Source organism: Podarcis vaucheri, assembly GCF_965113315.1.
Source record: "Podarcis vaucheri genome assembly, chromosome: 18".
Classification (NCBI taxonomy): Eukaryota; Metazoa; Chordata; class Lepidosauria; order Squamata; family Lacertidae; genus Podarcis; species Podarcis vaucheri.
Window position 1 is genome coordinate 6,332,088 of NC_138756.1, and position 23,117 is coordinate 6,355,204.

At 46.5% G+C, this 23,117-nt stretch overlaps 1 protein-coding gene across 2 annotated transcripts; it reads left to right on the top strand.

Moving 5' to 3' along the window:
• Nucleotides 1-8,516: 8,516 nt before the first annotated feature.
• Nucleotides 8,517-21,603, top strand: LOC309522981 (uncharacterized protein). Of its 2 annotated transcripts, XM_082206752.1 has the most exons (5): nt 8,520-8,777; nt 14,477-14,911; nt 17,399-17,458; nt 20,011-20,153; nt 21,259-21,603. In XM_082206752.1, exons 1-4 carry the CDS (start codon nt 8,723-8,725, stop codon nt 20,133-20,135), a joined length of 675 nt encoding a protein of 224 aa, XP_082062878.1. In that variant the 5' UTR covers nt 8,520-8,722; the 3' UTR covers nt 20,136-20,153; nt 21,259-21,603. The 2 variants fall into 2 exon arrangements, with proteins under 2 accessions (XP_082062879.1, XP_082062878.1); XM_082206753.1 differs by lacking the exon at nt 17,399-17,458 and having other exon boundaries at nt 8,517-8,777.
• The last annotated feature ends 1,514 nt before the right edge of the window (nt 21,604-23,117 follow it).

Below are 23,117 nucleotides of genomic sequence, written 5' to 3' on the forward strand. Positions count from 1 at the left end.
TTCAAAAGGCCCTGCGACTCCCGCCAGCCTCCGCCAGCTTGGTCCAAACTGGGGGGGGGGCAGACTTCCCAGCATGCATTGCCAGCTCCATCAGGCCAATGGTCGATTCCCAGCCTCAATAAATTTGAAATTTACTGTTTTTTCCAGTGTATAACCAAATAATTCAATCTCAAGGAGTCTTTTGTTCGGTTTCACTTATTAGCTTTATGGATAAATTAACCTCTATTAGGTTTCATTTCATTTCCCTCACGTCCTTCTTCCCAGCATGCTTTGCTGCCCCATCTTCTCACAGACAAATACCCTGCGTCCTGTAGTTGAAATTTCCTCATTTTCCAATGTATAACTCAATAAATTAATCCCAAATTGTCTTTTGTTTGGTTTCACTTATTAGCTTTATGGATAAATTACCCTTTATTAGGTTTCATTTCCCTCAGGTCCTTCTTCCCAGCATGCTTTGCTGCCCCTCTTCTCCAAACAAGGATCCTGTTTCCTATAATTGAAATTTACCCATTTTCCAATGTATAACTGAATAAATAAATGTGAAAGTGTCTTTCGTTAGGTTTCACATATTAGCTTTATTGATAAATTATCCTTTATTGGGTTTCATTTCATTTCCCTCAGGTCCTTCTTCCCAGCATGCTTTGCTGCCCCTTCTTCTCACAAACAAGGATCCTGTGTCCTATAATTGAAATTTACCCGTTTTCCAATGTATAACTGAATAAATAAATCTGAAGGTGTCCTTTGTTAGGTTTCACTTATTAGCTTTATTGATAAATTATGCTTTATTAGGGTTGATTTCATTTCCCTCACGTCCTTCTTCCCAGCATGCTTTGCTGCCCCTTCTTCTCACAAACAAAGATCCTGTGTCCTATAACTGAAATTTACCCATTTTCCAAAATATAACTGAATAAATAAGCCCCAATATGTCTTCTGTTAGGTTTCACTTATTAGCTTCATTGATAAATTATCCTTTATTGGGTTTCATTTCATTTCCCTCAGGTCCTTCTTCCCAGCATGCTTTGCTGCCCCTTCTTCTCACAAACATGGATCCTGTTTCCTATCATTTTATTTTTCTCTAAACGTATTTGGATTCTTCCATATAAACTTGAGGGAGAAAGAGAGGAGGCTTCTCCTCACAGCCTTTCCCTCGCCCTTCCCAGGCTGCCCTGCGCAACCTTCCTCCTGGCCTGCTAATAAACTAATAATCATCAATTATTATACTAATAAAACCACATAACCCAGGAAGTCGCGAAGAGACCTCGTCCTTTCCCTCATTCCCTTGGAGGCAGCTAGGACGGCTTCCCCCTTTTCCCGACGTCCCGCGGCTCCTGCGCCCTGGACAACAGAGGCCAAAATGGCGCTGGCCACCCGCCAGTTGTTTCACCTGCAATTTAGAGCTCCAAAAATGCTTTAAATGCATGTGGCGGCTGTGATCTTTATAGTGCTTTTAATATTCTGTTGGGAGCCGCTCAGCGTGGCTGGGGAAACCATTATTATTATTATTATTATTATTATTATTATTTCTCATCGCCTTGATTGGAATGAAACCTAAAGCAGACCCACTGAAATGCAATTATTAACTTGGTTTCGGGTTTACACCAACCATTCTTCTTTTTGTAGTTGAGCTTTCAAGCAGAAACAGGCTTGGAAGCTGCCCAGAGTGGCTGGAGAAATTAATAATAACAACAACAATAATAATAAATTTATTATTATTATTATTATTATTATTATTATTATTATTATTATTATTATTATCTCTTCACCTTGATTGGAATGAAACCTAAAGCAGACCCACTGAAATGCAATTATTAACTTGGTTTCGGGTTTACACCAACCATTCTTCTTTTTGTAGTTGAGCTTTCAAGCAGAAACAGGCTTGGAAGCTGCCCAGAGTGGCTGGAGAAATTAATAATAACAACAACAATAATAATAAATTTATGATGATGATGATGATGATGATGATGATTATCTCTTCACCTTGATTGGAATGAAACCTAAAGCAGACCCACTGAAATGCAATTATTAACTTGGTTTCGGGTTTACACCAACCATTCTTCTTTTTGTAGTTGAGCTTTCAAGCAGAAACAGGCTTGGAAGCTGCCCAGAGTGGCTGGAGAAATTAATAATAACAACAACAACAATAATAAATTTATTATTATGATTATGATTATTATTATCTCTTCACCTTGATTGGAATGAAACCTAAAGCAGACCCACTGAAATGCAATTATTAACTTGGTTTCGGGTTTGCACCAACCATTCTTCTTTTCGCAGTTGAGACGTTATTTCTGACCATTCACTTTGTTCTGATTGGTACCTGATTGATAAACTCATTCTTTAAAGTCATCTGAATCTCTTGCTATTGGTTTATATATACACTGGTACCTCAGGTTAAGTACTTTATTCGTTCTGGAGGTTTGTTCTTAACCTGAAGCACCACTTTAGCTAATGGGGCCTCCTGCTGCTACCGGAGCACGATTTCTGTTCTCATCCTGAAGCAAAGTTCTTAACCCGAGGTACTATTTCTGGGTTAGCGGAGTCTGTAACCTGAAGAGTCTGTACCCCGAGGTACCACTGTATGTATATAAATTCAGAACATTATTGCAAAGGTACAAGAAAGGAGATTCCAAACCAACATCAGGAAAAACTTTCTGATAACGACGACTCCCAAATACAACATAGAAGATGCAGAGAGAAGCCCCGAACAATGGGGGCTCCTCCTTTTTAAAAGTTTCTCCAGGTTACCCCCAACACCTTGTTGGAAGCATCACACATATGTCGTGAACATGTCACAGAACAGGTGTGGCATTGGGGTGAAAACTGATGCCGTGTCAATCAAAAATGGAAGACAAAGGGAAACACCTGCCATCTCTGACCCTCCAGACAATGTCAAGTACCCCCCCCCCCTTTGTCCTTCCAATACACTGAGACCGGGAGGAGATTGTTTCCTGGGTGGGTTTGTGTCCGACCCTCCAAAGTCAGGATGGAGGGCTTAACCCTTATGCAATAGGGCAGTGTTTCCCAACCTTTTTTGGGCAAAGGCACACTTGTTTCATGAAAAAAATCTCGAGGCACACCACCATTACAGCCCCGTGACGTCAGCGCGCAGCGTCACGCCGGGAGGGACATGAATTGCTAGCAAATTACATAATCACCTCCTTGAGGGCTGGCTCCGGAGCAGAACCCCATTAATTAACAGCACAGACTCACACCATAGCCAAGACGAGGGGGGGAAACCTCAGTCATGCACAGTCATGCACATGTGGGGGCTAAATGAGGATGAAGACCGGGCAGAGAGCAGGGTTCAAATCACCCCACCTGGCCAGGACAATCCCTGGGTGCTCCCTTGGGCCACTCGCCTGACCCACCTTGTTGCGAGGATAACACGGGGAGAACCACGCGTGCCCCAGGGAGCTCCTTGGAGGAGAAAGCAGGCGATGAATGCAATGCACGAAATATATGAGAGGCGACCAGGTTTTGCAGGTGAGGGGCCCCCGCCAGCCTCCGCTTCCAACACCCGGCGCAACAACGCCGAAGTTTCCCCCCGGGCTCGGCTCGGGGAGCAGCGCTGCTCCCCCCCGGCTCCCCTTCGCCCTCCCGGCTCTCTCTGCCGCCCACTGGGGACCCCCCTCACCTGCCAAGTCCGGAGCGCCAGTGGAAGTTGCATGCATGCATGCAGGGCGCCGCGTTGCCATTGCATTGCACTGCACTCCATGCAACGCCTGCACGCATGCATTGCCTTGCACGCCCGCCAAGGGGTCTCCCCGCGGTCCGATGCGTCCCCTCCGGCGCGGATGCAGCATTGCAAAAATAAAAAAAAACCCCGACGCAGCCCTACCTGGGGGGCAGCCTCCGCTCCGCCTCCGCGGGGATCCCCGGGCTCCATCCTGCCGCCCGATCTCCGCGGGGGCGCAGGCAGGCTGCGCGGGGTCTGCGCGGAAGAGCCCCTGCCCGCCCGGCCACCGCCGCCGCGCTCATTCCATGGCCGGGAGAAGAGCGCTTCAAACAAAACGCCCGGCCCGCCAGGCCACGCTGGGAAACGTAGTTTGCGCACCCCCGCGGGCGCTGAGCCCAAGGGCGAGGGGACTACGGATCCCGGCAGTCCCCGCGCCGGGGACGGAGGGGGAGAGGCCGGGTGCAGGGATGGAGGGACAGGTGGGCGAGCGAGTGAGTGAGTGGCAGCCGCCAAGCCTTGGCCGAGAGCCAGGAAGGGCCTCCCTGGAGGAGGAGGGAGGCGCAGAGCGGGAGGGAGGGAGGGAACCCCAGGGGTCATCTAGTGACGGCGCCCCAATCGAAAATTTGACTTAAAAAAAAAATCTTTCGAATTTTTTAATTTTTCCCGCGGCACACCAGGCAACATCTCGCGGCACACTAGTGTGCCGCGGAACAGTGGTTGGGAAACACTGCAATAGGGCAGGTGGGGACGGGACCATATGCTTCAGAGATGAGGCCAATGCCAGGCTCAGCCTCAAGCCCCTCCTCGGATGGCCACCTTTTCCCTGAATAAGCAACCTTGGCAGGATCAAAACCCGTCACTGGAATGATTTATTATGCATTTCTAAAGATTCCTACTCAATGGAGGGTCGCTCAAATGCAGCCCGTTCGTGTCAATGGCTTCTTCGCCCTTTCGCCCTTCCCTGCTTTGGCAGCTGCAGTACCAGCGCAGTCGTCGCTAGAGGGCGATGTTTCGCAACCTCTCCTGATCCCGCGCGTCTGATTGCCAAAGGAAAGAGGGCGCTGTCAGGAAGGGCGCTTGTTGATTGGTCAAGCAATTTATGAATGGGGGAAAGGAGGAAACGAAGGGGATCGCTGCACGCTACGTTGCCCGGCCTTGATCTACACACCTGCAGGTCTGCAACACGCGCAAAGAGACGGCGAACAAAACACAGGATCAAAATTCAGGGCGCCACCGGCGAAGTCAGTCCTCCGTTCTTTTCTCCGCTTACAACCTCCCTGAGTTCAGAATGGGGGAGGGTCACATTTATAAGCCCCCCAATGGATCAACAAGGGCATCAGGCCCCCCACCAAATGCAACCCAGAGGGGAGGGGAGGGGAGGCCAGGAAGCAAGCCGCCCCCTCCCCTCAGCTGTAAGGGGCCTTTAAAATGGGGAGGGGTCAGAGCCACAGACTTTAAGCCCCCTAAGCTGAAGCTGTTGAGTCTGAAGCTCAACATCCAAAATACGAAGATCATGGCCACTGGTCCCATCACCTCCTGGCGAATAGAAGGGAAAGAAATGGAGGCAGTGAGAGATTTTACTTTCTTGGGTTCCATGATCACTGCAGATGGTGAAAGCAGTCACAAAATTAAAAGACGCCTGCTTCTTGGGAGAAAAGTGATGGCAAACCTAGACAGCATCTTAAAAAGCAGAGACATCACCTTGCCAACAAAGGTCCATATAGTTAAAGCTATGGTTTCCCCAGTAGTCATGTATGGAAGTGAGAGCTGGACCATAAAGAAGGCTGATCGCCAAAGAATGGAGAGTCCCATGGACTGCAAGAAGATCAAACCTCTCCATTCTGAAGGAAATCAGCCCTGAGTGCTCACTGGAAGGACAGAATCCTGAAGCTGAGGCTCCAAGACTTTGGCCACCTCAGGAGAAGAGAAGACTCCCTGGAAAAGACCCTAATGTTCGGAAAGATGGAGGGCCCAAGGAGAAGGGGATGACAGAGGATGAGTTTGACCCAACTGTGGGAGGCAGTGGAAGACAGGAGGGCCTGGCGTGCTCTGGTCCAGGGGGTCACAAAGAGTCAGACACACCTAAACGGCTAAACAACAAGAAAAAAATATGACAAAAAGGGGGGGGGGATGTACCAAGTCAAAGTCAAAGTCTAATTTAAAGGGTTCCTCACATAAAATACATTCTCAAGAGACTACACAATGAATTAGATGTTGCAATGGAACTGACCTGCCACAAAGAGAATACAAAAGAAAGATTGTGAATACCACCAAGTAAGCCATGTTTCACTGGGACCTGCCACTCCTATTTGACATATAAACGTAATCTGAATTTCTTGTAATCATTTACAGGGCTTCAGAGACTGGTTTGTAACCTTCAGACAAGTATTCTGGGGTGTGTATTTTATTTTTTTACTGCTTTTGTTCCTGTCAGATTGTATTTTTTCCTATGAAATTCACATCATAATACAGCTATTGTGTTGGAAACAATGGTTAACTTAACAGGTAGAGTGATCTTGAGTACAGAAACAGAGGCGGCTTTGATCATAAGATTATTCCATTGTGTTTTTTTCACTCAATCAGTCCCGGAGTAGACTAACTGAAACCAGTGGAATTTAAGTCCAGTCATGTCCATTCCTTTCAGTCAGTCTGGTTCTGAGTGGGTCTGAAGTTGAATGCAACATCCAATAAACAAAACAATATTTCCCCTGGTTCCATTTTGCAATGCCGCGAGAGTGATCTACTTCTGTGTCAACACTCCCCCCACACGCAAAGAAAAACCCAAAACCTGCCATCCTTCCCTGGTGGGTAAATCTTGTGTCTTCCAATATTTCGCGATGAGTATTCTTGCTGCTGTTGTTGCATACATAAAAAAAGTTCTATCCTTCTTTAACACCAACTGGCCGACCAGATGAAGTTGATGGACTACATGGAATTGGCGGAAATGACTGGCAGAATCCGAGACCAGGGAGAAGAGTTGGTGTAAGAAGACTGGAAAAAGTTTAAAGACTATTTACAGAAATACTGTAAAATTAATGAATGTTAGAAAAATGTTGGAATGAAGTTATATGGCTTTAGTAGAAATGTTATAAGGAATTAAGTATAAATAGATTATTAGAGCATTAAAGGGAAAAATAAGGTTAGAATGTGTTAAGACAATTATAGGGTAGAAAATAGAGGAAGATGGAAAGGAATTGCTGAAACAATTAATAGAAGCGGAATACAAAAAGGGAGGTGTGAGGAGGTTGTGGAAATTAGGGAAAGAAGGACAAAATATTGAAATTGGACTGTGATTTAAATGGTTTTTGTTTTGTTTTGTTTTGTTAGTTGTATCTTTTTTTTCCTTTTTGTATTGTATTGTATTATTGTATGTTTTTTTCTTTTTTGGGTTAGTGAAATAAATTAAATAAATAATAATAATATTTTATTTATACCCCGCCCTCCCCGGCCAAGGCCAGGCTCAGGGCAGCTAACAACCAATAATAAAAACGAGTTGAATGAATACAACTTAAAAACAAGATTAAAATACAACATTACAACATTAAAACAATTAAAATGCAGCCTCATCACAGGAGGAGAAAGGAAAAAGAGGGGGAGGGAATCTATCTATATATATATCTATCTATATATATATCTATCTATATATATATATCTATATATATATATAGATATGCAATAATCGATCAATCAAATCTATACATGGAATAAAATAAAATAAATCAATAAATAAATGGAATGCTAAAACAAATATCCAACAGCACGTGCTAACGAACCCGGAAGCGGCTCAATTGTCAACTCCCATCTCCCCATCATGGATCATCCCCTTCATGGATCACTGTCCCCTTTATGGATCACTGCCTTGCCGTGGCGAAGGGGCTTGAAGAACTCAGAGAAGCTATGAACTACGCCGTGAGCAGGCCACCCAAGATGAACAGGTCATAGTAGAGAGTTTTGACCAAACGTGATCCACCTGGAGGAGGAACCGGCAAGCCACTCCAGTATCCCTGCCAAGAAAACTCCACGGACAAAGACAACAGGCATATAAAAATAAAAAAATTCCTTCCTGTAGCACCTTAAAGACCAACTAAGTTAGTTCTTGGTATGAGCTTTCGTGTGCATGCACACTTCTTCAGATACACTGAAACAGAAGTTGCCAGATCCTTCTATATAGTGAGAAGGTGGGGAGGGGTGTTACTCAGAAGGGTGGTGGGAATGGGAGATAGGCAGATAGCTGAGATGAGCCAGTTGACGACTCTTAACGACACCCCTCCCCACCTTCTCACTATATAGAAGGATCAGGCAACTTCTGTTTCAGTGTATCTGAAGAAGTGTGCATGCACACGAAAGCTCATACCAAGAACTAACTTAGTTGGTCTTTAAGGTGCTACTGGAAGGAATTTTTCTTATTTTGACTATGGCAGACCAACACGGCTACCTATCTACTACAGGCATATAAAAGTTATGGAAGTGAGAGCTGGACCATGGATGCTTTCGAATTCTGGTGCTGGAGGAGACTCTTGAGAGTCCCATGGACTGCAAGATCAAACCTCTCCATTCGGAAGGAAATCAGCCCTGAGTGCTCACTGGAAGGACAGATCCTGAAGCTGAGGCTCCAAGACTTTGGCCACCTCATGAGAAGAGGAGACTCTCTGGAAAAGACCCTGCTGTTGGGAAAGATGGAGGGCGCAAGGAGAAGGGGACGACAGAGGACGAGATGGTGGGACAGTGTTCTCGAAGCTGCAAACATGAGTCTGACCAAACTGCGGGAGGCTGTGGAAGACAGGAGTGCCAGCCATGCTCTGGTCCAGGGGGTCATGAAGAGGCGGACACGACTAAACGACTCAACAACAACATCTCCCCATGGCATTGTCCCTGCCCGAAGGGGCTGACGGGAGATGTAGTTTTAGCCGCTCCCTCTGGGTCCGCCGCCCGCGTGCGCATGCGCGAGAAGGCGGAGCGAGCTGACCCGCCTGGGTGACGTCACTCCCCACGCGGTATTTCTTTCCCCCGGCGGACTCCAATGCAGGCGCAGAGGACACTCTCGGCATGGAGCGGGCGCTGCTCTTCTCGCTGCTCCTAACAGCCGCCGCTATAGACGCAGGTGAGCACAACCCGCGCATGCGCGAGGAGACCCTTTCTGGGCTGGAATGCACGTTGGGGGCTCCACTCAGGTCCCGCCCACCTCCACCGCCGGCGCCGATTGGCCAGGCGCGCCTCGGCTGTCGGAAAGGCGCCGATTGGACGCTCGCTTGAGCCCGCCCCTCCCCCTGTGACCTCGCCCTTTTATTGGTTGCGGGGTGGTGGGCGGGGCCTCTTGGGGTTGCCATGGAGACGGGGCCTGCACTTTCAGGCTGAGGAGAGAAATAAACAAGAATAAAGCGTGTTTGTTATTAATACATAGGAATGATAATGCTAGAATTTGGGGTCACGTGTTATGTGTCTATAACCCACCCTCCCTCCATGGGTGGGGTAACTTTTCCTGCTTCTTCCCCATTTTTGTTTCCCTGTGAAGTAGGCCACATTATTATTATTATTATTATTATTATTATTATTATTATTATTATTAATTAATATTAATATTATTATTTATTTTATTGTTGTTAGCCGCCCTGAGACCGGCTTCGGCTGGGGAGGGCAGGATATAAATAAAAAATTATTATTATTATTATTATTATTAATTAATTAATTAATATTAATATTATTATTTATTTTATTGTTGTTAGCCACCCTGAGACCGGCTTCGGCTGGGGAGGGCAGGATATAAATAAAAAATTATTATTATTATTATTATTATTAAGCTAGTAAAGCCCAAATGGGCCCCAGTCAGCTTCATGGATGAATGGAGGACAGAACTCCCACCTCCAGGGGCCTAGCCAACTTAAGTTCTACCAAGAGGAGAACTTAATGGTCACACGCCGATATTTTCCATTAATTTCAGCTAGAGTAGGACTGTAGCTAGGTGCATCCCTAAGGCATTAACCATTAAGCTATACTTAATTAATTAAGCTGAGGCTCCAAGACTTTGGCTACCTCGTGAGAAGAGAAGACTCCCTGGAAAAGACCCTGATGCTGGGAAAGATGGAGGGCACAAGGAGAAGGGGACGACAGAGGACGAGATGGTGAGACAGTGTTCTCGAAGCTACCAGCATGAGTTGGACCAAACTGCGGGAGGCAGTGGAAGACAGGAGTGCCTGGCATGCTCTGGTCCAGGGGGTCACGAAGAGGCGGACACGACTAAACGACTAAACAACAACATACAGGCAGTAATTGGGCACATCCACATTGTACATCTTATAGCACATGGCTTCCCCCCCCCCAAAAAAAAAAAGTTACCCTGGGAACTGTTTGTCAAGGTACTGGGAATTGTACTTCACCCATTTCGGAGGTGCTAAAGATCCTGGGAGTCTTTGGGTTGAAGCTGCATGCTTCAAATGCTGTTTGAGGAAACTTGCAGCCAGTCTTTTGAATTTGTTGTTTAGTCGTTTAGTTGTTTCCGACTCTTCGTGACCCCCTGGACCAGAGCACGCCAGGCACTCCTGTCTTCCACTGCCTCCCGCAGTTTGGTCAAACTCATGCTGGTAGCTTCGAGAACACTGTCCCACCATCTCTTCCTCTGTTGTTCCCTTCTCCTTGTGCCCTCCATCTTTCCCAATATCAGGGTCTGTTCCAGGGAGTCTTCTCTTCTCCTGAGGTGGCCAAAGTCTTGGAGCCTCAGCTTCAGGATCTGTCATTCCAGTGAGCACGCAGGGCTGATTTCCTTCAGAATGGAGAGGTTTGGTCTTCTTGCAGTCCATGGGACTCTCAAGAGTCTCCTCCAGCACCAGAATTCAAAAGCATCCATTCTTCGGCGATCAGCCTTCTTTATGGTCCAGCTCTCACTTCCATACATCACTACTGGGAAAACCATAGCTTGAACTATACGGACCTTTGTTGGCAAGGTGATGTCTCTGCTTTTTAAGATGCTGTCTAGGTTTGTCATTGCTTTTCTCCCAAGAAGCAGGCGTCTTTTAATTTCGTGGCTGCTGTCACCATCTGCAGTGATCATGGAGCCCAAGAAAGCAAAATCTCTCACTGCCTCCATTTCTTCCCCATCTATTTGCCAGGAGGTGATGGGCCCAGTGGCCATGATCTTCTTTTTTTTAATGTTGAGCTTCAGACCATATTATCCTTCGTGCCGAAGGGGCTTGAATAACTCAGAGAAGCTATGAGCTATGCCGTGCAGGGCCACCCAAGATGGACAGGTCATAGTGTTGAGTTTTGACCAAACATAATCCACCTGGAGCAGGAACTGGCAAGCCACTCCAGTATCCCTGCCAAGAAAACTCCATGGACAAAGACAACAGGCACACGTCAATATTTTCCATTAATTTCAGCGAGAGTAGGACTTCAGCGAGAGTAGGACTGAAGCTAGATGCACCCCTAAGGCATTAACCATTAAGCTATACAGGTAGTAATTGGGTACATCCACATCGTACATCTTATAGCACATGGCTCCCCCTCCCCAATTTTTTTTTTACCCTGGGAACTGTAGTTCACCTTTGTCGAGGTACTGGGAATTGTAGCTCACCCTTTTCGGAGGTGCTATAGATCCTGGGAGTCTTTGGGTAGAAGCTGCGTGCTTCAGATGCTGTCTGAGGAAACTTGCAGCCAGTCTTTTTAATTTAATGAATGCAATTATCCCTCCCTGTGGAACGCCCTCCCACCAGATGTCAAAGAGAACAACAACTACCAGACTTTTAGAAGACATCTGAAGGCAGCCCTGTTTAGGGAAGCTTTTAATGTTTGATGTATCATAGTATTTTAATATTCTTTTGGAAGCCGCCCAGAGTGGCTGGGGAAACCCAGCCAGATGTGTGGGGTATAAATAATAAATTATTATTATTATTATTATCATGGGAGAGGTCAAGGCTGAATAAATGATTCTTCTCTGTTCTTTGGCACGACTGATTAGGCTTAGCAGGAGCGACTTGGCTCAAGGTCACTCAGCAAGTTTCATGGCCGAGTGCTGATTTTTTAAAAAAATGTATTTGTATTAAAGATTTTCTTGATTTACAAAGGTATGTGCAATGTCTCTCTCTCGTATTTTTTCCCCACGTAACACATATTTTTTTTTACAAATCGGTTTCATTTGTTGAGACGTTAGGAAGAATAGGGGGAAAGAGGGGGAGGGGGGAGCCAAGTGTAGATTTGAACCCAGGTCTTACGTCTCCTTAGGCTAGGTCCTATGTTACACCTGCTCAGAGCGGGTCCATTTTAACTGAAATTGTAATAATGGGGACCCCGAGGGACATCTAGTCCAACCCCCTGCAGTGCAGGAATCCATGTTATGTCTATCAGTGGGTCTACTCTGACTGGGAATTACTGGGTACAACCCACCTGACAACACCCATCCCCACCCTCGATGTATTCATACATACATAAGGGTGCGTCACTGCTTGCTTTAGGTCTCCAGACCCTTCCCTGTTCATTGGCATCGTTTACTGATATTTCTTGTCCTGCCAAAAAAAAATATTACTTGGCACTTAAACCACAACCTTGCTGTTTCTTCATTCTTGTGATATTTCAGAGCTTATTTTTATTTCTGTGCAGCTAAAGCCCTCTATTCAAACCCAGTTCCAATAAAAATCCCACCTAGGGATACTAAATATATAACCTTTATTATGCTCAACCAAAAAACACCCCCGCTGTTCCTATTATGAATGAATGTGCAGCCAAAGTCCTCTGTTAAAATCCTGTTCCGATAAGAAAATTCCAAGAAGGGGTGTTGGAAAAAATAATCCTGATTGTACCCAGAAAAAAAAAACACCCCCCACCCCACTGTGGTTGAAACTTTTGTCCAGTTCTAATAACATGTGATATTTTTTCTTTGCCCATAAAAATAACCTGTGATTAGGAGTTCCAGAGAGTGGCAACATGAGAACAGTTCTACGAGTTCCCTATATGTTAGCCAACTGTCTTTCATATTATTTCTATGCATGGTTGATGACTCTATAGGCAATAGCCACCAGGGAGCTTTGGCTGTTACTATTGTTTTATTTCTTTCCCAAACTTCAAATAGGGCCTTTCTCACCAAATGATTAGTAAAACCTCTATGTGCTTTTATTTTATCATGACCCAGGGCCTTTTCAGTGGTGGCTCCCCATTTGTGGAGCGCTCTCCCCAGGGAGGCTTCCCTAGTGCCATCATTACATAACTTTAGGTTTTAAGCCAAAACATATCTTTTTTGTCAGGCCGTTGGCTCTTAATTATCTGTCGCCTCGATTGGGTGAAATATTGCCATCCTTTACCTTTTAGATTTTTCTTTGTGTGGATGTTTCCCCCACTTTTATGCCAGCTTCAAGATACGTTCATTTATATGTCATAAGGTAAAGGTAAAGGACCCCTGACCATTAGGCCCACTTGTGGCTGACTCTGGGGTTGCGGCGCTCATCTCACTTTACTGGCCGAGGGAGCCGGCGTACAGCTTCCAGGTCATGTGGCCAGCATGACTAAGCCGCTTCTGGCGAACCAGAGCAGCGCACGGAAACGCCGTTTACCTTCCCGCCGGAGCGGTACCTATTTATCTACTTGGACTTTGACTTCCTTTCAAACTGCTAGGTGGGCAGGAGCAGGGACCGAGCAACAGGAGCTCACCCTGCCGTGGGGATTCGAACCGCCGACCTTCTGATCGGCAAGTCCTAGGCTCTGTGGTTTAACCCACAGCGCCACCCGCGTCCCTTTTTATATGTCATAAGTCGCTTCAAATTACCTTGGTGTGACCAATTTATTTATACATTTAATTCACAAAAACTTGCACGCCACTTGATATGTTTTTTTTAAAAAAAATATTGCAAAAAAGGTAAGATCGGGAAGGATTTACAATATATTAAAACATAACAAGAAGCTTAAAATGCTGAAGCAGCTTGAAATGCACACCAGCTTTTCTAAGCGGCTGAACTAAACAAGGACGTTCTTAGCAGGCGCTGAGTGTTTGTAAATCCTGCCTAAGGGATCCATTCCAGGGAGAATTGTGCCAGGAAAGAAGGTGTCGTGGTCATTCGCTTTTGGCAGAGGCAAGGCATAAATGGAAAGGGCTCCCGGGCAACACAGGAGCACCGCAGACAATAAAAGGTCTCATCAAAACTTGGCAGCGACAGCAGCAACAGCAATACCGGCATAACTGCACCCTACAAAAGCTGCAGTTTTATAGCACCCAACTGTAAAACAAGGCTAAGCAGGGTCTGCGAGAGCATTTTGCAGCGTGGAGCGATTCAGGAATGATTCAGGGCCACAGCTTCTTGCCGGAAACTCCATTTCAAGCTTTGAAAAAAGCTGGTTTTGTATTGAAATCCGTTTTCATATTTTAACTGTTTTAATGGGACGCAGGTGGCGCTGTGGGTTAAACCACAGAGGCTAGGACTTGCCGATCAGAGGGTCGGCAGTTCGAATCCCCGCGATGGGGTGAGCTCCCATTGCTCGGTCCCAGCTCCTGCCAACCTAGCAGTTCGAAAGCACGTCAAAGTGCAATTAGATAAATAAGTACCACTCCGGTGGGAAGGTCCTGCACTGCTCTGGTTCGCCAGAAGCGGCTTAGTCATGCTGGCCACATGACCCGGAAGCTGGACGCCGGCTCCCTCGGCCAATAAAGTGAGATGAGCGCCGCAACCCCAGAGTCGGCCACGACTGGACCTAATGGACCTTTACCTTTTTAAATCCTGCCTCTTTCATAGCTGAGCTGCTGGAGTTGCTTGACCATCCTTCTGGGTCTCCCAAATGACGCTCTTGTGTGTTTGTTTGTGTGTCTCTCCCTTCACAATTCAGAACGTTTCCTTTGCACCCTCGGGAGTTTCCGGTGCGAGGACGGCGGACAGGTTCCGCTGTGCCAGCGGTGCGACGAGAAGCGGGACTGCGGCGACGGCAGCGACGAGAGAGGCTGTCGGGCCACCAACGTCTCGTGCGGACCCCGCGGGAGGCGATGTGGCAGCGACGGCCCTTGCCTGCCCTTGGAGAGGATCTGTGACGGCCACGGCGATTGCCCGGACAATTCCGACGAGTCCTTAGACACCTGCGGGCATCGGGTAGACACGACTTCGCCAGCCTGCCCGAAGGACGAGTTTCAATGCGAACCAGGGGCAGAGTGCTTCCCCCTGGCGTTTGTGTGTGACGGCCATTCTGATTGTCCGGACGAGAGGGATGAACGAGGCTGCCTTCTGGAATTCCCAACGGTTTCGGTAACGCCACCAGCCACCCAGACAGGTAAGCTGTGCAGTAATCTGCTTTAGGGGGCAAACAGGTATCCTGGCAACCATCTCTACCGTAACCCCCTCCTTTAGCTGACCCAGAATACTTTTGCTTCCTCCCCTTTGCCTCTGCTTGCTTCACGTTAAAAGGGTTTTTTTAAAATATAAAGTTGTCCTTGACTCCCCCAGCACCACCCCAAATTGCCGTATTTTTTGCTCTATAAGACTCACTTTTCCCCTCCTAAAAAGTAAGGGGGAATGTGTGTGTGTCTTATGGAGCAAATGCAGGCTGCGCAGCTATCCCAGAAGCCAGAACAGCAAGAGGGATCGCTGCTTTCACTGCGCAGCGATCCCTCTTGCTGTTCTGGCTTCTGGGATTCAGAATATTTTTTTTCTTGTTTCCTCCTCCAAAAACTAGGTGCGTCTTGTGGTCTGGTGCGTCTTATAGAGCGAAAAATATGGTATTTGGAATGTAGGGGAAATATCACTGTACAGTGGTACCTTGGTTCTCAAACTTAATCCGTTCCGGGAGTCCGTTCGACTCCCGAAACGGTTCGAAAACCAAGGCGCGGCTTCTGATTGGCTTCAGGAGCTTGGCTTCTGAAAACGTTTGGCAACTGGAACACTCAATTCCGGGTTTGCGGCGTTCGGGAGCTGATTTATTCAGGAGCCAAGCCGTTTGAGTACCAAGGTACCACTGTATATTAGTATTGGCACCATAAAAGTGTCCTAAATAAGAAGCACCATTATGTTGTGGAGTCATCTTATTAAATACAGTGGTGCCCCGCAAGACGAATGCCTCGCAAGATGGAAAACTCGCTAGACGAAAGGGTTTTCCGTTTTGGAGGTGCTTCGCAAAACGAATTTCCTATGGGCTTGCTTCGCAAGACGACAATGTCTTGCGAGGTCCTGTGGGGTTTTTCCCCTCCCCCCCTTTTTCTAAGCCACTAAGCCGCTTATCAGCTGATCCGATCTGCAGATAAGCTGCTAAAAGCCGCTAATAGCGCTAATCCGCTAATCCTTCAATGGGCTTGCTTCGCAAGACGAAAAAACCGCTAGACGAAGAGAATCACAGAACGGATTCTTTTCGTCTTGCGAGGCACCACTGTATAAAGTTTGGTGAGGGAAGTACACTCTGCACATGGCCATGCACTGAATTTCTGAGGCTCACAGTTCCTAATGATTATTATCGCTATGCATCATCAGCTTCTTTTTGACCCCCAGGGCCTTTATTCCCCACCTGCACAGAAATTTATTTATCCGTGTTATTTATTTCGCAAAATCTGTACGCTGCTTGATTGTTAGAGAAAACATAAACCTCAAAGCGGTTTGCAGAGAAATAGAACCGTAAAACCAATGAAAAGGTGCAATGCCTTAAAACATAAAAAGGGACCCCTGACCATTAGGTCCAGTCGTGGCCGACTCTGGGGTTGCAACGCTCATCTTGCTTTACTGGCCGAGGGAGCCGGCATACAGCTTCCGGGTCATGTGGCCAGCAGGACTAAACCGCTTCTGGCGAACCAGAGCAGTGCACGGAAACGCCGTTTACCTTCCCGCCGGAGCGGTACCTATTTATCTACTTGGACTTTTGACGTGCTTTCGAACTGCTAGGTTGGCAGGAGCAGGGACCGAGCAACAGGAGCTCACCCCGTCGCGGGGATACGAATCGCTGACCTTCTGATCGGCAAGTCCTAGGCTCTGTAGTTTAACCCATAGCACCACCCGCGTCCCCTTAACTATCTACCTGTTATGAAATAATAAATATTTTCCCTCGTGTTTTCTTAATTCACCCCATCTATCGCAACCGCTTTTATATACTTTATTTATTTCTTACTCTGCTGAAAACTTTTACCATCCTGCTAGGTAAATTCTTTGCTTATAATACTTTCCCATATATTCCATAAATAGCATCCAGTCCTCTTCATATCTTTCATCATTTTGTTTTCTTATTCTAGAGGGCACCCCTGCCAACTCTGCATATTCTAACTGTTTAATATGCCAGTCTTCCTTCGCTGGCACTTTATCTGTTTTCCATTTTTGCACTAATAATACGCGGCCGGCCGCTGTAGCATATAGAAACAAATTTCTGTGTTGGAAACTTATGTTGTTAATAACCCCGGCAATAATGCTTCTGGGTTTTTAGCAAAATATTTTTTAAATGCTTTTTTAAAAGTTCGGTAGCGATGCGGGTGGCGCTGTGGGTTAAACCACAGAGCCTAGGGCTTGCCGATCACAAGGTTGGTGGTTCGAATCCTCACCACGGGGTGAGCTCCCATTGCTCAGTCCCTGCTCCTGCCAACCTAGCAGTTCGAAAGCGCACCAGTGCAAGGAGATAAATAGGTACCACTGTATTATAAGCTTAGAAGTTGGAGGGTCCTATTTGGGGTCTCGAAACCCACGTTTAAACCCCGTCTTGCAACATGAGACTCAAATCTTATTTTTTAAAAATTAATCTGCATATGGTGTGCTTTTTTCCCTTCCCTTTCTTGCCTTCGTTTCTAAGATGGCGTGCCTGTCCCTGGAAGTGCGATGCCTGCGGATTTGGTGGTTCTTTCCATCGTCGGTGAGTCGTAACGGCAAAAGCATTCTTCCATCTGCCTGGTGTTTAATAGTGAGCCATTTCTTATTGAAACCTAAGCCGGCCAGATTTGGCCCACCAGGCCATTTCCCCAAAACCATGCATGCCAGCCTTGCACCTGCAGGTTGCTGGCTGCTGCCAAAAACAGGATTGAACCCTGCAGCCTCACCCTTCTTTCAACTTTCACCAATCCTGATCGATATTTGGCCTGCAGAACCAAATACCGTATTTTCCCGTGTATAAGATGCCCCCATGTATAAGACTCTCTCCTATTTTGGGGGGACTCCAAATTAAGAAAACACCCCTCAGCACTCCCCGTGTATAAAACGAGTCCCAATTTTAAACCTAACTTTTTGATTAAAAAAACCTAGTCCTATACACGAAAAAATACGGTAGGTTTCCCAGCCCTACTCTTTGCCAAAGGTGGCTAACCATTTTTTACTTGGCGGGGCTGGTGTCATCTCCATCATTTTATTTTATTTATTTATTATTTTTTTAATTATAATTTTTATTAGTATTTTCCATGCAACAACAACAACATGAAAAGTATCGAAAAATAACAAAACACAAAAACCGACATTAAAAAAACCAAAACAAATCCATATCTTACAAGTTAATACTATAAACACTAAAAAAAAACATTGACTTCCACAAATCCCACAGCACCTCCTTTACCTCTCATTGTGTCTTCCTGTTTTCCTTATCATCTCTATCCTAGCATCCAGATATAAATCCCTCTTTCTTACCCTTTCACTTCACAAGGTTATTCCACACTCAGCCAGGTTTCTGTCCTCGAACCTTGGCTTTTAAGGTATTCATTTAGACACTCCCATTCCTTTTTCACTTCGCTTTTTGGTTCTTCTCTTATTAGATCTGTCAATTTGGCTAATTCTAAATATTCTGTCATCTCCATCATTGACTAATCCTCTTGGGGCCAAATCGCTGGCACCCTGCATATGCAGACACTCGTTTGCACACGTACCGGTTGCACACCCACAGAGCGGAAACTGTTAGTCCTGTTTCTGGCAGGGAGAACAGCCATTTGAATATTTTATTTGCAATGATCTTTCTGTCGGATTCTTAAGCCTCAGTCAGAGGAAACTGGCCACTCTCCAGGCACCCGGCTTAAGATCCTTGTTGACCTTCCCGTCTGCGTCTCCCGGCAGGATACAGGCTAGGTCACTATCGGCGATCCTCCTCAAGCGTGAGAGGGACACACCACTCTTCCCTCCTCCCTGCCTCCCCCGGGGGGGAAAAGAGACAGACAGAATTCTATTTACATGTCTTTATTTCTGTCTTTGCAGCAGTACAGAGAAACACGTCTGTACTCATCAGACTCCAACAGTAGAGAGATAAAACCCACCCCTGTACTTCCAGTACAGGTCACATGACACTCTGAGCTAACATCCGGTGCTCAGAACAGTGAATAGACTGCCCCTTCATTCCCACGGTACAGTCCCAAACACTCACATCCTGTTTTGCATTCAAGCCACCTGCAGCTCGCTCTCGCATTGCTGCTTTTTCCTGACACTTTCGTGCACAGGAAACCATACCTTGGCCATGGTGATGCAGCTGCCTTTCTTGGGGCTGGGGGAGCTGTTAAAGGGAGTGGGGCACACCTGTTTGCTTTGCCCCGTCCTTACTGATGCTGTGCATATCCACAAACAGAAAACTGGGGTGGGGTGGGGGACAGTTGGTCCACCGGGGAAAGCTGTTGTTGGCCACTGCTGCAGTTGCACCTCTACACAGGGCTACCTTTGAAGGTGACCCGGAAACTGCAATTAATTCAGAATGCGGCAGCTAGACTGTTGACTGGGAGTGAGACCACATAACACCGGTCCTGAAAGACCTACATTGACTCCCAGTACGTTTCCGAGCACAATTCAAATCGTTGGTGCTGACCTTTAAAGCCCTAAACGGCCTTGGTCCAGTATACCTGAAGGAGCGTCTCCACCCCCATCGTTCTGCCCAGACACAGAGGTCCAGCTCCAAGGGCCTTCTGGCGGTTCCCTCATTGCGAGAAGTGAGGTTACAGGGAACCAGGCAGAGGGCCTTCTCGGTAGTGGCGCCCGCCCTGTGGAACACCCTTCCACCAGATGTCAAAGAGAAAAACAACTACCAGATTTTTAGAAGACCTCTGAAGGCAGCCCTGTTTAGGGAAGCTTTGAATGTTTAATGGGTTATTGTATTTTAATATTCCATTGGAAGCCGCCCAGAGTGGGCCCAGAGTATTAAATTATTATTATTACCGTGGTACCTCGGGTTACATACGCTTCAGGTTACAGACTCCGCTAACCCAGAAATAGTACCTCGGGTAAAGAACTTTGCTTCAGGATGAGAACAGAAATCAAACTGCGGCGGCAGCAGGAGGCCCCATTAGCTAAAGTGGTGCTTCAGGTTAAGAACGGTTTCAGGTTAAGAAAAGACCTCCGGATCAAATTAAGTACTTAACCTGAGGTACCACTGTATAATAATAATAATAATAATAATGTTGTTGTTGTTGTTATTGTTATCCCTCTCTCTTCTTCATTCCGTAGCGTTCCTGGCTGTCGTGGTGGCTGCTGTTTTTGCCTCCGCCTGGAGCCGTGCGAAAGCGAGACATCTGGCAAGCTTCAAGTGGGATCACGGTTCAGAGCAGCTGATCGCAAAACAGCTGCCTTGAGAGACTCCTTCCTTCGAGGTACACCTGAGTTACGCATTTGACTCATTTCCCCCCTCTCTCTTCATAGAATCATGGAATCATAGAGTTGGAAGAGACCCCAAGGGCCATTGAGTCCAACCCCCTGCCAAGCAGGAAACACCATCAGAGCACTCCTGACATACGGTTGTCAAGCCTCTGCTTAAAGACCTCCAGAGGAGGAGACTCCACCACACTCCTTGGCAGCAAATTCCACTGTCAAACAGCTCTTACTGTCAGGAAGTACTTCCTAATGTTTAGGTGGAATCTTCTTTCTTGTAGTTTGGATCCATTGCTCCGTGTCCGCTTCTCTGGAGCAGCAGAAAACAACCTTTCTCCCTCCTCTATGTGACATCCTTTTATATCTTTGAACATGGCTATCATATCACCCCTTAACCTCCTCTTCTCCAGGCTAAACATGCCCAGCTCCCTTAGCCGTTCCTCATAAGGCATCGTTTCCAGGCCTTTGACCATTTTGGTTGCCCTCCTCTGGACACGTTCCAGTTTGTCAGTGTCCTTCTTGAACTGTGGTGCCCAGAACTGGACACAGTAATGTTCACCTGCAGGCCAGTGCCCTTATTAAACCTGCTTCTTCCTTGAACCCTCTTCCCAGCTCAGCCAGTAGAGCATGAGACTCTTAATCTCAGGCTGGTGGGTTCGAGCCCACGTTGGGCAACAGATTTTTGCATTCCTTGTGGCGCCTTCCAACTCTTCCATCCCGCTGGCTGTCTTGGCTTCCTCTTTCGCCACGCACAACCTCTCCAGCCGGGAGAAGCTGCGCACGGCTTTGTTTTTAGCCCGAGCTTCCCCCGACCCCAGCCCCCAGAACAGGCTGCTATCCGCAAGCCTTCAGAGCCCAGCGGGAACTCCCACCGCGCTCCGAAGGCTTGCGGATAGCTGCCTGAAGCTTGGAGAGAGCGAGAGGGGTTGGTGCACACCAGGCTTCAGCGAAAGTCTGCATTTGCTCCATAGGACGCACACACATTTCCCCTTCATTTTTGGAGAGGAAAAAGTGCGTCCTATAGAGCGAAAAATACGGTAGATTTCCCCTCAATTAAGAAATGATTGGTGTTTCATGGATACCAATAATTTCATTTATGATCTCCAGAGCTGGCCTGCCTTCAGAAGCGTGGCGTCTGATTCAACACATCCTCTGAGAAGAACGGTCAGCCTTTTAGTCCCTGCCGGGCTCACTTGCTGCTCACCTTTCAACAGGTGCCTTCAGTCGAGAACTTCAGGCGCACATCCGAGTTAGAAGGTCAATCGCTTTCTCAAGGGAGACCTCCCTGTCGCTGGTCCTTGTCATCTCAAAACGTATTTATTTCTGCCCTCTGGCTCCTTGATCTTCCATGGCAAAGAGCTGCTGAGTTTAGCCACTGCAGCTATGAACAGAGGTTCAAAAGGGTACTGGAAAATGTGGGGCGTGCGTTAATAAAAACAGCATTATTATCCAGTAGGCTTTGGTGGAAACTGCATCAAATGCATATTTGAATTGCCGTTTTAGGTTGTTTTTCCTCTACACAGGGCAATTTGCAGTTTGGCTAAAACCTTTCCCTACATTTTCCCCCAGTACACTCTGCTTCTCTTTTCCCACCAATTGTGGCAAAAAGCAGCAGAAGAAAATCGCCATGGCACATTCCTTTGCCATGCTAGTTTTGCACGCAGCAAGCATCCTTGTGTGGCAAAAACGGTTTTTCTAATCATCCCAGGCTCAAGCTGTAATTTTCGGTGCTTTGTTCAGGTCACCTCGTGCAAGCACAGTGTTTTCCCTTGCACAAATCTCCATGGCTGCATCCGTTTCTTGTGAGAATCAGGCCAAAGAGGGGGGAGCCCAGTTTGCTGTTGGGGATAAAACCCCATAGGTTGTCCTAAAATGTCTCAAAATGTCCAGCTGGAACAGCTCCGTTGCTTAAGCATTTGACACAGAATCAACTCTGGAAACTTGTAAAAGATTAAAAAAAAAACTTTTTGGAGAAAAAAATAACTTGGGAGCTTCTGGTTTTTCTTCCCTTATTTCTCTCTCACCACCCCGCCGATACATTTTTTGTTGTTTTTCACTTTAACACAAGAGCTAAACTACATATAACTACAGTAACTTGCCCAGGGATTTATTATTAACTTTCATATGTAGGTACATAGTACACAAGGAAAACAGTGGATGGGGAAACTCAGCCAGATGGACGGGGTATAAATAATAAATTATTATTATTATTATTATTATTATTATTATTATTATTATTATTATTATTTCTGGTAGTCTCTCCACAGAGATTCTTTTTTTTCTTCCATTCATTCGGTTTATTTGTATGCTGCTTTTTCACAAATCATGCCCAAAATGGCTTAGAACAAAGAAACTACAATATTTTTTGCGTAAAACATAGCGAAACGTTAACAATTTCATACTAACTTAGCAAAACAAAGATATAATACCATGTTGCTCAGTGTTTTCCAATTCTACAATATCCGTTTTGAGGATGTTTTGAAGATGGTCATACTTCTAGCCGGGGCTACGTGCTGGCACTGTCAGGGTAACTGGGTGTGAGGTGACCGGAAAACAGAGTTTTTAGCAGAGTGTTCTGGGAAGAAGAAGGAAGAAGTGAGACTGGGATCCATCCACAGAGATTCTTGTGTTGAAGGTTATCTTCCGTCTCATTTATAAAGGAAATGAAAGGAAACCAAGTCTCAAAACAAGTGTCCCTCCCTGATGTTCCTTTAATCACCTTTCTGTGGCAAGTAAAGCGTTCCGAGAGAATGCCACATTCCAAATACAGTGGTACCTCGGGTTACATACGCTTCAGGTTACAGGCTCCGCTAACCCAGAAATAGTGCTTCAGGTTAAGAGCTTTGCTCCAGGATGAGAATAGAAATCGTGCTCCGGCGGCGCGGTGGCAGTGGGAGGCCCCATTAGCTAAAGTGGTGCTTCAGGTTAAGAACAGTTTCAGGTTAAGAACGGACCTCCGGAACAAA